General features: G+C 49.5%; 1 protein-coding gene across 1 annotated transcript in view; it reads right to left on the bottom strand.

Annotated features, from left to right (window-relative positions):
- The window catches only part of PCP4 (Purkinje cell protein 4), a 57,151-nt gene extending 47,010 nt beyond the window's left edge, over positions 1–10,141 (bottom strand). Inside the window, exon 1 of the mRNA XM_040986582.1 lies at positions 10,039–10,141. Coding sequence (XP_040842516.1) covers positions 10,039–10,047 — 9 coding nt within the window. The 5' untranslated portion in view covers positions 10,048–10,141. The remainder of the gene's footprint in view (positions 1–10,038) is intronic.
- Between the last annotated feature and the right edge of the window lie 3,338 nt (positions 10,142–13,479).

Below are 13,479 nucleotides of genomic sequence, written 5' to 3'. Positions count from 1 at the left end.
CAACGGGGACCGAATATCAATTGATAAATACAGAAAAATATCTGACATGCTTAAAATAATTTTAACACTAGGCAGGAATTAAAAATTAACAGTCCAACATTGAAACAGCTGTGTTGAACTTGAAGATTGCTCACTTCTCCAAAAAGTTTTATTTTTAAGATGATTTTTATTTATTTGAAAGGTGGGGGGATTCGTCCTTCTCTCTACTGATTCGCTTTCTGGGCCAGCACCAGGAGTCTGCTTCCCCATCCAGGTTTCTCCCATGGGTGGCGGAAGCCCAAGCACTTGAGCCATCTCCTGCTGCCTTCCTAGGTGCGTTATCAGGGAGCTGCATCAGAACTGGAGCAGCTGAGGCTCTAAACTTGAAGGCCGACACAGAATGTCGTCACAGCAAGCAGTGGCTTAACTAGCTGTGCCATACTGCCAGACTCCGACTCCGGAATGTTTTATTTCTACAACCAATCCGTGACTATTGTGTTAATTCTTCAGCCACTCACAGAGTCTCTACTTGCGCAAGCATTGATGCTTATGGGGAAGTTTCCCTGTGCCTTCCTTCTCCTCCCATCCCCAAGCCTACTCAGTGGTGAATCCCCCAGTGCTTTCCCAGTGGTCAGTTTATCAGAGTATAGACCTGTTCTGCATGGACATATAGCAGTATGAATTTCATGGGCTTTCCCTCGCACTGGCCTGTAAGCTCTGAGAGATAAGAACCACATCCTGTATAGCCACTGAACAACAGGTCCAACACATACTGAAATCTCTGTCACTGCAAGCTCAATACTACATGTTGGGAAGGTGAATTGGTACAAGATATCAGCGAACTTCAAAACATTTCAAGGAACGATGAAATTAAAAAGCTACATTTGTTGGGACCTGCACAATGGCACAGTGGTTAAGGTTCTCGCCTTGCACGCCCGGGATCCCATATGGGCGCCGGTTCTAATCCCAGCAGCCCCGCTTCCCTTCCAGCTCCCGCCTGTGGCCCAGGAAAGCAGTCGAGGACGGCCCAAAGCTTTGGGACCCTGCACCCGCATGGGAGACCCAGGAGAGGCACCTGGCTTCGGATCGGCATAGGATTGGCCGTTGTGCTCACATGGGGAGTGAATCATCAGACAGAAGATCTTCCTCTCTGTCTCCCCTCTCTGTATATCCGCCTTTCCAATAAAAAATAAATCTTTTTTAAAAAAATAAAAAGCTACATTTATTAAGAAACTTTGAAATCCACGGGTCAGAAAAATACTGTTTATGACAGCAGTGTCCCACATTGGAGCAAGCCCAAGCTGCTGCACTGCTGATCCAGGCCCTCATCAATGCCCCTGGGAGTGTGGCCCCAGGACCTGGGCTCTGTCACCCGTGTGGGAGACCAAGGTCAACCCTGACCTCAGCCCTAGCCATTGCAGCCATCTGGGGAATGATTCAGCAGATAAGAGATCTTTTGCTCTTTGTCCCTCTGTGTGTGTGTCACTCTGCATTTACAACAAGTAAACTCTTTCCAAAAGCTAAGCAAAAAAGAGTGAAAGCCATGTACAGGGTTTGTTTTTTTTTTTTTTTTTTTGATAGTACATATTTTCCACAAACTTTGTGAAGAACCCTTCTTGTGTGTAGTCTCTCTTAAAATTTGGCAATCTAGAAGACAAAAAGAAATCTGAAAAGAAAGAAAAAAATGTGTTGCTCATTATATGTGTAATGGATTTTTGTTGTCTTGAAATTAATGTATTTATTTAAAAGGCAATAAAAATGAAACAGAAGTATCTTCTATCTATTGGTTCATTGTCCACCGCAGGCAGGGCTGGGATAAGCCAATACCAGGAACTGGAAACTCCATTTGAGTGGCATGTGGGTGGCAGGAACCCTCACCTGCTGTCTTAGCAGGAAGCTGGTTCAGAAACTTAGATGAGATTCAAACGCAGGAACTCCTGTATGGGAAGTGGACGTCCAGCAGTAGCTTGACCCACTGCACCACAATGCCAGGATCCCATTCCCTAGGCAAATGTTTTCTAGTAGATTTGCACTCAGGCATTCAAAGTATTCTTATTCAAATATAGCTTTGGGGACTAAGTAAAACACAGAGGTGGTTGATATAAACTCAGTCCCTGAGTCAACCAGGCAACAGAGAAGACAACAAGGTCAGCTAAGGACTTTATGAGGCGCTCACAAACTGGTGACTCAGACCCTGGCCACCTTCTCCATGTGCGACTGGCACAGAGCGAGGGCTGTCCCCTAAACAGAGGTGAAGACTCACTCAAGGAAAGATCGGCTCTGCTGAGATTTCGGCCATTGTTCTCCTTTTGCTCGTATTCAGAGAAATACTCAGGACAATTTTGTTTTTAATGGATTTCTTGTCAAAGTCCTAAGTGGAACTGGGACAAATGGAGAAGAAATTGGGTTGTATCTAGAAGATGACAGAAAATGAAAAAGCCAATAAGACAGGGAGTGTGGAAATGAGAGCCAATTTTGTTTCTTTTCTGCTTTCTTTTTTTCTTTCTCTCTCTCAAGAAGCTCTGCGATTTCCAGCAAGACCAATCTTGGGGCACTTAGGCTATTTTACAATAACTACTTTCAGAGAAATAGCCATTATGTCCCCTTCAGTTCCCTGAATTCTAAGTGGGGCTACAGAAATGCCAGGCTTGGTCGAGTTCAGTGGTCCTTGGCTGGGCTAACTGTAACCCACTGGCAGGGCAAGCACAGCCGCAGAAGATGATACTGATGCCCTGTGAGGGACCTCCCTGGTGGTGTAAGATGCTCCCTGTCACGCATATGCATACAGCGATGAGCTAGAACTTGAGACTTTCTGTCTGCTGAACGTCTAAGATGAGTTTGGATAAAGTCCTCCCCGTGCGGCCAGAGTTTAGCGTACAGGTTAGGATACTGCTGAGGAGACATGCATTCCATCGAGGCATGCCTACGTTTGGGCCCTGGCCTCTCTCCTGACTCCAGCTTTCTGTGAATGTACACTCTAGCAGGAGGCAGGTGATAGCTCAAGTAACTGAGTCCCTGACAGCCCCACGGAAGGCCGAGATGGAATTCCAAGCTCCCAGCTTCGGCCTAGGCCAGCCCTGGCACTTACAGGCATTTGGGAAGGGAACCAGTGGTTGGGGAAGCACACCCAACTCCGTGGGCACACACGCCCCAGCACCTCCCTGTTGAGTTGTTCACAGAACATCACCCAGCACTGCATGGCAGTTCCGATAAGAGGATTTGCCGATTGCACAGCGTACCTTTAACCATACCACCATTCCCGCAGTAGGTAAACGGCTCTTATCACATCCTACGCAGTCTCACAGCACAAGGATGAATCTTGAAGCCAAGTGAGATAAGCCAATCACAAAAAAATGCAAATGCTGTGTTAGTCCATCTGTACAAGGTATTCACAAACGTCAAATTCATAAAGACACAAAGCAAAAAGGAGCTCCAAGAAGCTAGGAGAGGAAGAGCAGGGGGTGGGATGTAATGGGTATAGAGTTTCAGCTTTGCGAGATGAACAGGTTCCAGAGCTCTGGCTTCACAAGATGCGACTGAATTGAACACTTAGACATGGTTTAGGTCATTAATTTCACATCTGTTTTTAACCACAGAAAAAGTTTAAAATTTCAGCATAAAACCCAGATTGAACTAACCCTGGTCCTGTCAGCACGAGCAACAAGCAGAAAATGGAAGAGCTAACTATGCCTTTTTCCGTTACAATATCTTCATGAGCACCCATGCACAGTGAATCACTGCAGCCCTCAAGTTACACTCAAAAAGAGCAGTTACAGAAGCAATCACCCAATTATAGAGTTCCATACTCATTAACAATGAACTTTCAGAAGTATGTGTCGTGCCTTGAAATTTTGGTTAGGCTTAATGAAGCCACTATCACCAGCAAGATAGCTAAATCTAGAGTTCATTTCATCTTTCCCTCATTCTATTTGTTTTATTGTTCAATGTGTTTAAAAAGCAGAGAGGGAGACAGAGGTCTTCCATCTGCTGAGTCACTTCCCAAATAGACAGGAACTATCAGGATCTCCCGTGTGGGTCCCTAAGCCGTCACCTGCTGCCTCCCAGCACAGGCCTTACAATCCATTGCAATAATAGTACTCAATATTCAAATAAATATTCAAAATAGTACTCCTGCTTTTGAGATGAACTTGGGTGTGACTGGAGCTACCTAGGTCTGGCCAACATCTCTGCCTGTCAGAGAACCAAGGGCGGAGTCCTCACACAGAGGGAGCTCCCGGTTTCTATGTGGTCTGAGTGATCAGGACACATTTTCAGCATCCTCCCCCGGCGGGGGATCTGCTGCTGTGGCGACTCCCTTCACACACGACGACTAATTTGCCTTCCTTCTTCTGACTAGGTGGCAGGTAAAGACCGAAATACAAAATAATGGCATTTGGTGAGTGATAGATTATCCTACCGAGAAATTATAAGCATAGGCAAGTTGTCTCCTTTCAGAAAGGATGAGAAGGAATCCAATGAGATTCTGAAGCACAAATTCAAGGATAGGTGTGGGGAGCAGACAACGAGAGAACTGGCTGATGCCGACTGGCTGATGCCGGAGTGCAGGGCTGGTGCTGAACTGTCCATGTAAAATGGACATCGGACCAACAGAAACGGGTGCTGAGTTGACAAGCTTGGGCCAGTGAAGGTACTGACAGACTTGACCTGATGAGGGATGAAGCACCTGTCCCCATGTTTGTTGTTCCCATTTCCCTGCATTTAAAGGATCAGAAAAAGAACAGGAGGTGACTTTTTTCTTGGGGGCGATAGGGGAGTAGAGTCGCCATTAGCCTGGGCAGTACTGGACACACCACGGGCCAGCGTCCCCAGACAGCAAACTGGAACCAATCCCCATCTGGGTGGGAACTGTCATTTGTTCCGATTTCAAACCTGATTAATAGCATACACATCATTAGTCACTGATCTTACAATGTTAAGATGTTGACTTAAAATTATAATTAATATTAATAAAAATAACCTGGTCATTTATTCTTTTTTAGTATTTTTTTTCTGACAAGATGTACCTTGGCCATTCCTGTCAGTACACAGGTGCAAGTATTTTTATTACCGCAAAGAGATGTCATGTCATTCATAGATACAATTCTAAGAATATGAGACCCCCCCATGCCATAACCCCCTTCGCTTCTTTCTTAAATCTTGCAATAGCATATTTTTAATTTACTTTAGAGTCGCAGGTCTAGTGTTTCACTAAGTAAAAGTTTCCATCATTAAAAGAAACCAAGACTGGTGTTCGATAGGGACATGGACATAAACAATAATGCAATTGGTCTATCCACACCGCGGCGTTGTGCTGCTTTAATGCCGACTGAAGTGCTTACACGCGAGGTGCTGTCTGCAACCTGTGTGTTCTACCCTCAGCCACATAGGCAGGGCTGGCTGTGATGTGGCACCAGGGGTTCTCTTACGAAACAGCTGCTCAGCTTCTTCCTTGGCCTGGCAACAGCCTATGGTGCTTGACCACACAGAGCCCACTGGCAGGGGGCCACGCTCAGCAGAGACATACAGGCTGTAAGAACCGCACGCCTCCCGCACAGCTCTCATGACGTGACATTTCCCCAGGTGCCAAGAGTTCTTTCTGTTGAGAGTCTTTTTACCATTTTTCCTCCTTTTATTTTACCGCCACGAGAGCATTCCTTCTACATCTGTCCCAACACCCCTATTTCCCACTCAGGTGGACTGCGAGATTCAAACTGGAACTAAAGGACTTGTCCTTCCCAAAGCAACCCAGATCTGTTGCCTCAGGAAAGAGGGCACCTAGTCCACTGAGCATGTCACCCAGTAAATCCACACTCATTTAGGAACCTGACTTCAGCCGAGAGCCCAGCCAGGGGCCGGGCCTTGGGGAGAATATAGGACTGTTTCTGTCTGGAAGGTGAGAGCCTAAGTAAGGCACTTCCAACCAGGGACAGGCAACCTACGACACTTCAACATTGTCTTGAACCTTATGCTTTGTATTTAAAATCAGCCCGAACAAAATATACCCAACCAAGTTCTCGGCATACCATTAGGAAGCCTTCTTGACTCAACAGAAACCCTTTCCAGCAAGCCATCCTCAAATGAACTTATGAACTCACTCCTGTTTGAATTCTCTCCTTGTGTCCAGCAGATGGACTCACAATGGACAGACTGGCTGTGTTACCTTTAGGACAACAACACAACACAACTTAAAAACAGAGAGTAGGGTGGATTTTTTTCTTAATTACACCAAGAATCCACCCGTCATATACTCAAGGTCTTTCTTCTCATCTTGAGCACATTCTTCCACTAAACCTTTCATGAAATCAACTATGAGTCATGTATTTCACTTCTTTTGCATTCTGTCATCCTGAGAATTCAAAAGAGAACAGTAGTTTCTTTTTTAAACCACCCAGCACTGGTGATCAACATGTGGGATCAGGGACTTGACGCTAGCCCACTGCCATCCCAGCTCAGGAATCACACTTCCAAGCACAGTCGGGACCTCGCAGAGTCAGCGTCGTCACTGGCGCCTGTCTGTACTGTACTACCCGCAGTGAAAGCCGAGAGCATCTGTTACTGCACAGGCCAGCAAAACCAAGTAGATCTCATTGAATCCTGTATCTCCACTGCAGGTGCATCTCCAGATGAAGTTTAAAATGCATTTTCATTTGGAGCTCTCGCTGGATCTGCTGTTGTCAGGCCTTTGGGGCCAGTTACAAACTCCACATTTTATGAAGTTATCCTCGGATTCTCTGGCTTGACACCTGCTCCAAACCGCACAGCTCCTTACAAACCTAGCAACTTCTCACAGACTTGACTGTGCTTGCTCTCATTCGTGCATCTTGAGACTCACAAAACTATACTGATTTGCATCTGCGGTCTGTCTGGCTTTAGGACCCACCTCTGCCCTGGGTTACTGCGTTAGCCACACACCAATAGCCAATATGCACAATGCTTTCTGACCAATGAATGCTTCTGAGCCCCACCCCACCCCAACATGCTTATGTTTTTTCTACATTCGCACCTTAAGACTAAAGTGCACACAGCTTCCCAGTCTCCAGAGTCAAAGGCCTCCCTCACTCCTGCCCTCTGAGATCCCTGGGTTCCCTCAGTATACAACAGTAGATTCTCAGGATGGACGTTTGTGTCTAAAGATTTGCCCTTCAGTGTCCTCCATGTTGTGCAAGCCACACCTTCAGCTGCCACAGACACAGTCATGTCACTGTGGCCAACACTAGGGTTCGTGGACCACAATTGTGACACTGAGGTGGTCAAAGCAAGAGGGGACCCCCAAAACAGTGAGACTTGGCAAGGGGTGGCTTCTCCCAGAGGGACCTCAGGTCTGACAGATGTCCATTAGGGCATTATGCAAGTGGGCATGGCCCCCACCCACCCCCACCCACTTTCCAAGCAGGGCAAAGGGAGTGTTTGCCTCACATCAATCCCCCTTTCCTGAATGTGCCTTTTGTGCCATATCGTCTTGCTCCAATGGGCAGCTTGGAAAGCCACTCAATGACAGACACCTCAGTGACAACCTGGAGCAGATTAAGTGGCTCCTGAGATGTGTGTATGCGTGTATGTGCGCACACATAGCAAGTTCAAAGAAAGAGGCGAGGATGCGCTTTGTCAGCCTGGGCCTATGTGCTTGGGTCTCTGAGCCAGCTGAGATTCTCAAGACCTGCTGAGTTGTCCTCCGGTTCATCTTGTGGATCGCTCCAGGCACACCTGACACACTTTCACACTGAGATGTAGATTCCACACCCCCGCACACCCACCTCCAGGCGCTCACAGTGCCCTACATTTGGACTTGACTTTCCTCACTCTACTCGAGTTGATCTTTTCATCCTGTCATTTCTCCCAAAGAAGACAGTGCCTTGTGCAGTTACCAGTTCAAGCCTGCTGTTCTTCTGACCCACAAAGATTAGAAGACCCAGAAGCAGAGTCCACCCCAAGGCAGGATGACCCAGGAGTCCTGAGCCCTTGGCTGAAGCAGGAATTAGCTTTTAGACCCGACTGAATTCCGAACTACTACAAAACCTATTGCTGCTATGTTCCCCAGGCAATCAGCCCTGGCTGTCCTGCTGAGGAGTTACTGGAAGTGCAAAGCTCACTTAATTGCCCCCACCTACTGAGAGCTTTTTTTAGGAGGGAGGGAGGGTACACCTGCGCTCTCCCCTAGAAAGGCACCTCTGTTTCACTTTAATAAAGGATTTAAGCAGATTTGAGTTTTCATCAAAGGAACACATTCTTGCTCACCCAGGAACTTGGAGACCAGCCAGGAGAGGCCACCACGCTGTTGTCGCAGAAAAGGGGCCTGTGATGTGAGGTGAGGTGGGAGGGGTGTTGTGAGCCCAGGAGCAGGACTGCCTTCCTGGGCTTTCACCCACCCTTGAGATGCTCCCTGCCCTGGGAAGTCCTGCAAGGAGCAGCCTGGGTGGACCTGGCAGAGAGGGAGCAGGGCTGTCCTAATTACAGGCTCTGCAGGAACAAGGAAGATGGATGGGGTGGGAGCCCTAATCCTGGGCTGAACTCTGGGAGGTGGCTGCCCTCAGGGAGACCCCCAACACAGGCAAGTGAGCCTGCTGAGCACCCTGGGTGGCTGAAGCAACGCCCTGGGTCACTGCTGGACACCAGTGAAGGCACCCGCGCCAGGATGGTCCCTACGCCTTGGCACATGGGAAAGGGAAGAAAGCAGCTCTACACGCCATCGCCTTCTTATGGGGAGCTCGCCAAGTTCCGAGATCTCTCTGTGTAACCCCAGCAGGAAGCCCCTCTCCCAGGAGTGCGGGAAATGGTGGCCTCATCCTCACTGCACTGTCTGCCTCACTGCCCCCTTCCTAAGACCCAGATGCTCAGAGTCCCAAGTGCATTTAGACACCATAATCTACCGGTGGCAGTGAACTCAGCAACAGAGTTCAGGCTCGGCCGCCCACTGCTGCTGACCCTGAACCCTAAAGTTCCCTCCTCGGAGCCCCAATTCCTTCATCTGTCCATGGGAGGGATTACAATAGGATTCCTACAAGGATCAAGAATAGGATGAGAAAGCCGTGCTGGGCGCCCAGACCAGTGACTGCTGGCGGTGTGCTTGGGGGACCACACCTTGAACCCCATACTCCGCCCTGTCCTTGGTCTCAAGCCCTTAGATCCTTTCCAAGCCCTGTTGCTGAATTTTCTAATGCTTTGCCCTTCTGCCTGTCATGTTATATCAAAAGTCACCCATTGCCAGGAGAGAGAAGAGCCAGGAGAAAGCGTTTTGTTTCTGAAGTTGTTAATTTTACCCCAGACTTCCAAAAAAAGATTACCCATCTGTTAAACACACACATACATAAACACACACAAGAGCAAGAAGATGAAAAAATCTCGGAAAGTCATTGTTTAAGTGTCATCCCACAGAAAGGAAAACGGACTTGGCTCGATGAAAGAGCCAAGTGAGAGACGTGTTGCACATGGCCAAATCCACCTCGTGTGAAAGGAGTGAGTTTATGTTTTAGTTTTGTTTTTTTAACCCATGAGCTGTCAGCTTGCCCCCACCAAACGTATTCAGAGAAGGCGCTTTTGGTTCAGAACTCCAGTTCGGCCCCGTTGCAGGAGCCTCCTCCACAGTCGGGCTACAGACCCACATGCATGTTCTTCTGGCCCATACAGCGTGTGTGTGTGTGTGTGTGTGTGTGTGTGTGTGTGTGTGTGTGTGTTCCACAGCCCCGAGCAACTACAGAAGTGAGTCCTGCAGGTCACTTGCCCACCCCCTGCCTCTCCACCCACACTCTGATAGGCACTTGCCCTGGCAAAACTGGTCACCACTGGCTTTCTCTCCTGAGCTCTTTCCAAAGCCACCAACCCCACACAAGCCACCGAGGCCTTTCTCTGCCCAGGGCTAACTCACAAAGTTGCAGACTTCACCAGCCTCTGCACTTGTCCTTCCAGCCAAGAGGTCCAGAGCATCCTCACCCGCAAAGCCGAGAGCCGCAAGACTCATTTATTCTCAGCCTCTCTGGGAAACCCTTTCTGGATCTCCAAGACTGACCCTGCACTGCAGCCCGGGGGAAGCCCTCTCTCTCGGCCCGTGGAGGCCCCACTCACCTCACTCATGTCGACTGTCAAGTCAGCAGCTGGGATCCTGCAGCTCGGTTCTGCTGGGCTCGCTCGGACCGCACTGCTCAGGGGTCGCTGTTCCACCCGCTCCTGGGTTTTTCTCTTAAAAAGAGCTGCCCGGTGGCATCACGCCCGCTGAGAGCCAATGAGATTCGTTCACCTGTCTGCTCGCTCCGCAGACATCCGAGAGTGCCAAGGGCCACCTAGTGGACCAGCGAGGAACGGCGGGCCGGGTCACTGCTCCAGATTCAACCTGCTAGAGCATTCACTTAGATGGAGACAGACACGGCATCAGGAAAATGACATTGTTCCTTTCCTGGAGGGCCAGAGGGGTGATCCCCTGCCCACTTCCGTTGCAAATGCAAGCCCAAGGAGCTGCGTTTTTTCTGAGGAAGTGAATGTCTGAAGCAGCACTGCCAGGCGAGGGTCCCTCTTGGTTTTCTTACAGCTCCATTTCCCAAACTGGGTCTTTAGGATTTACTATTTCTGCCCCTTTATCACTCCGCGGCAGCCTGCCTGCACCTGGCTGGAAGGGTGTGGGCAGAGGCAGGGCTTGTGGAAGTCTCAAGGCTCGGTCACGCCACCGGCTGTACTTACGGGCGGCTGCTAGGATGTCTATGCATCCGAAATGGCTCAACACATAGGAGAGCGAGACCTTCCAGGGGCGAGGGCTCGGCCCCCAAAGAGCAGCCTGGAGCTGTGATCCCAGGAGGGGGTTCCTGAAAAGGGGTTGATTTCAGCTCTCCACCTGCACCCATTCTCATGCCTTTCTCCAGCGCACGGTAAATCTACAAAGAAGGTGTCACCAGGTGTGGGCTCCCAGCCATGAGCCGCCATGGCTCCAGAGTCTCCATCGTCACTCAGGCTCAGGGGCCGCCCAATAGTAGCACAGAGCAGACAGAGGCAGTGCTGGGAGCAGACTCACAGACTAGGGAAGGGACAGTCAAGCAAGACTGTGGGCTCTGCGTATGGTCCCCCTTTCTTCAGCCTGTTCAGCCTTCCTGGAAAGAGGTGCAATCTTTTTTACACAGTCCCAAAATTATGGGACTCTGACATCAACAGACCCTCGGCCATGCTAGAAAGACATCTTGCCAACTCTACAAACACTTGCGCCCGACTGACTCTACAAACACTTGCGCCTGACTACCCAGCCAGTCCTGGGGGTTCATGTGTGGCTGACACCTTGCCAGTGCAACTCTCCCCACCTCCATCGGTCTTCTCATCTGGGCAGTTCACTGCCACTGTGTCCTCGCCCTGGACTGCTTGCCTCATGCTGCCACCTGCACCATTACAGCCACCTTTTCCTCTTGTCCCAAGATGGGCACCAGCAAGCCCAGGTGACTGTAGAGCCAAGGCCAGGAGCCTGGCAAGGTCTGCTTGTGGGCTTGGGCCAAGGGAACATTCGGCGGTAAGACTGAGTTCTCATGACTCAAGAAGTCGTGCTGCCCAGCTCAGAGCCACAGGCCAGGTGAGCTGCAAAGACTGACAAGTCCCACTCGATGGGAAGCTTGGCCCATTTGTTGGAACTCACTGCACCTGGTGAAAGAAACCAGCTTTATCTCCATTTGTATGTAACGCACAATGCATGCAAATACACATCTGTGTGGTTTATGTGTGTATTTGTATGTGTGAGTACAAATTTTCAACCTTACAAATGGTGTAAAACCCACACAAATTCAGTAGAAGCTATACCATGCCCACGTGACCACTCTGTTTCTCACTTTCTTAAGGTACTCAATAAACTACATGAGATGTACAATTCTGGAGTTAATATTGTTGTGTAGCTGGCAAAACGACACACACATCCCATATGGGCACCACTTCCAATCCAGCTCCCACTAATGGCCTAGGAAAGGCACTGCAACATGGCAAAAGAACTTGGGCCCCTGGCATCCACATGGGAGACACCAAATAAACCCTTGGTTTGGGTGCAGTGCAACAGCTCAATGGCTAAATCCCCACCTTGCAAACACTGGGATCCTACATGGGCACCAGTTCATGTCCCAGCTGCTCCTTTTCCCATCCAGCTCCCTGCTTGTGACCTGGGAAGGCAATGATATATATATATATATCCCTGGGACCTTGCACCTGCATGGGAGACCCGCAAGAATCTCCTGGCTCCTGGCTTCAAATGGACTCAGCCGTGGTCATTGCAGCCATTTGGGGAGTGAACCAGTGAATGCAAGGTCTTTCTCTCTGTCTCTCCTTTGCTCTATAATTCTGATCTGTCATTCCAATAAAAATAAATTTTAAAAGAAACTCTTGGTCTCAATATGGCTCTGCCATGGCCATTGCTGTCATCCAAGGAAGTGAATTAGTGCATGGGAGCGCTCTCCCTCTCTCTAACTCTGGCAGATACATGAAAAAATCTTTTGAAAAAAGGGGGGTGGAAGATATGCAACACCACATTAGGAAGTAGGCACCGTGTTAGCAAATTCTGCACTACTGCAGCGGATGGGTTTACCTCGCAGGCATGCCAGGCTGGGTGTAAGCAGCATTGGCTTAGAGTAAATTAATTTATTGAGATCAGCCCCATTGTCCGTGGAAGAGCAGCCACAGACAAATCACATGTAAACCCAGAGAGAAGATCTTGCTTAGTCTCTCCCTCCCCTCTCCCTGTATGCCCCTTTTATAATGAAAGCTCCAGGCAGGGATCCCTCGGGGTTCCCCAGGTAGGTACAAGTAAGAGAGTGGAGGGGCAGGTCATGGGTCAAGAACTGGAGCACAGTGTCATCTGAGCTGTCCGATAGACCAGAGGTTAGAGCTCACTTATCTAGGAGGAACCCAGAGGAGACATGTCTTACTGGGGCGTTGCAGCAAGCCCCCCGTTGGCTTCGGGAGGGGGTGAGAGTGTCAGCAACATGTTGGAAAGAACCAGCTTTGTTCTGCTGACCTGGCCCTGTGATAGACCCAATCTAGATCCAATCCCCCAGTCAATGACTCACACATCTTTGCAGAAGCCTGGGGTGTGGGAAGCAGTAGACAGCTGCCTGAGCTGGTGCTGGGGTGCAGGGGTGCAGGGGTGCAGGGGTGCAGGGGTGCTGGGTCAAGGCTGTTGCCTTGCTGAGTAGACTGGATCACCATCAAGGACACACCAGGGGCCACAGAGACTCTGGAGAAAGAGGCCAGTGATGCTGTGGACTGGATTGTGTCTTCTGAGACTCACCTGCTGGGGGTCTAACCCTAATACCTGAGGATAGGATGGTATGAGAGCTTGCAGAAAGCCTTCTCAGAAGAAACTGGGTCACAATGAAGTCATTTGGGTGAGTGCTGACCCAGTCTGACTGGTGCGTGTCCTTATAAGGGGTGCTGTGACACTGTCACATAGGAGGGAAGGCCTGTGTGAGCATATAGGGGAAGGACAGACACCTGAGAGCTAAGGAAAGACACTCAGAGGCAGCCCCCCATGCCTGGGCCAGGAGCTGACAC

Source organism: Ochotona curzoniae, unplaced genomic scaffold, assembly GCF_017591425.1.
Source record: "Ochotona curzoniae isolate NIBS_2020 unplaced genomic scaffold, NIBS_Ocur_1.0 contig_4516, whole genome shotgun sequence".
Lineage (NCBI taxonomy): Eukaryota > Metazoa > Chordata > Mammalia > Lagomorpha > Ochotonidae > Ochotona > Ochotona curzoniae.
Note: the sequence above shows the minus strand (reverse complement) of the source record. Positions and strands in the feature narration are given on the sequence as shown.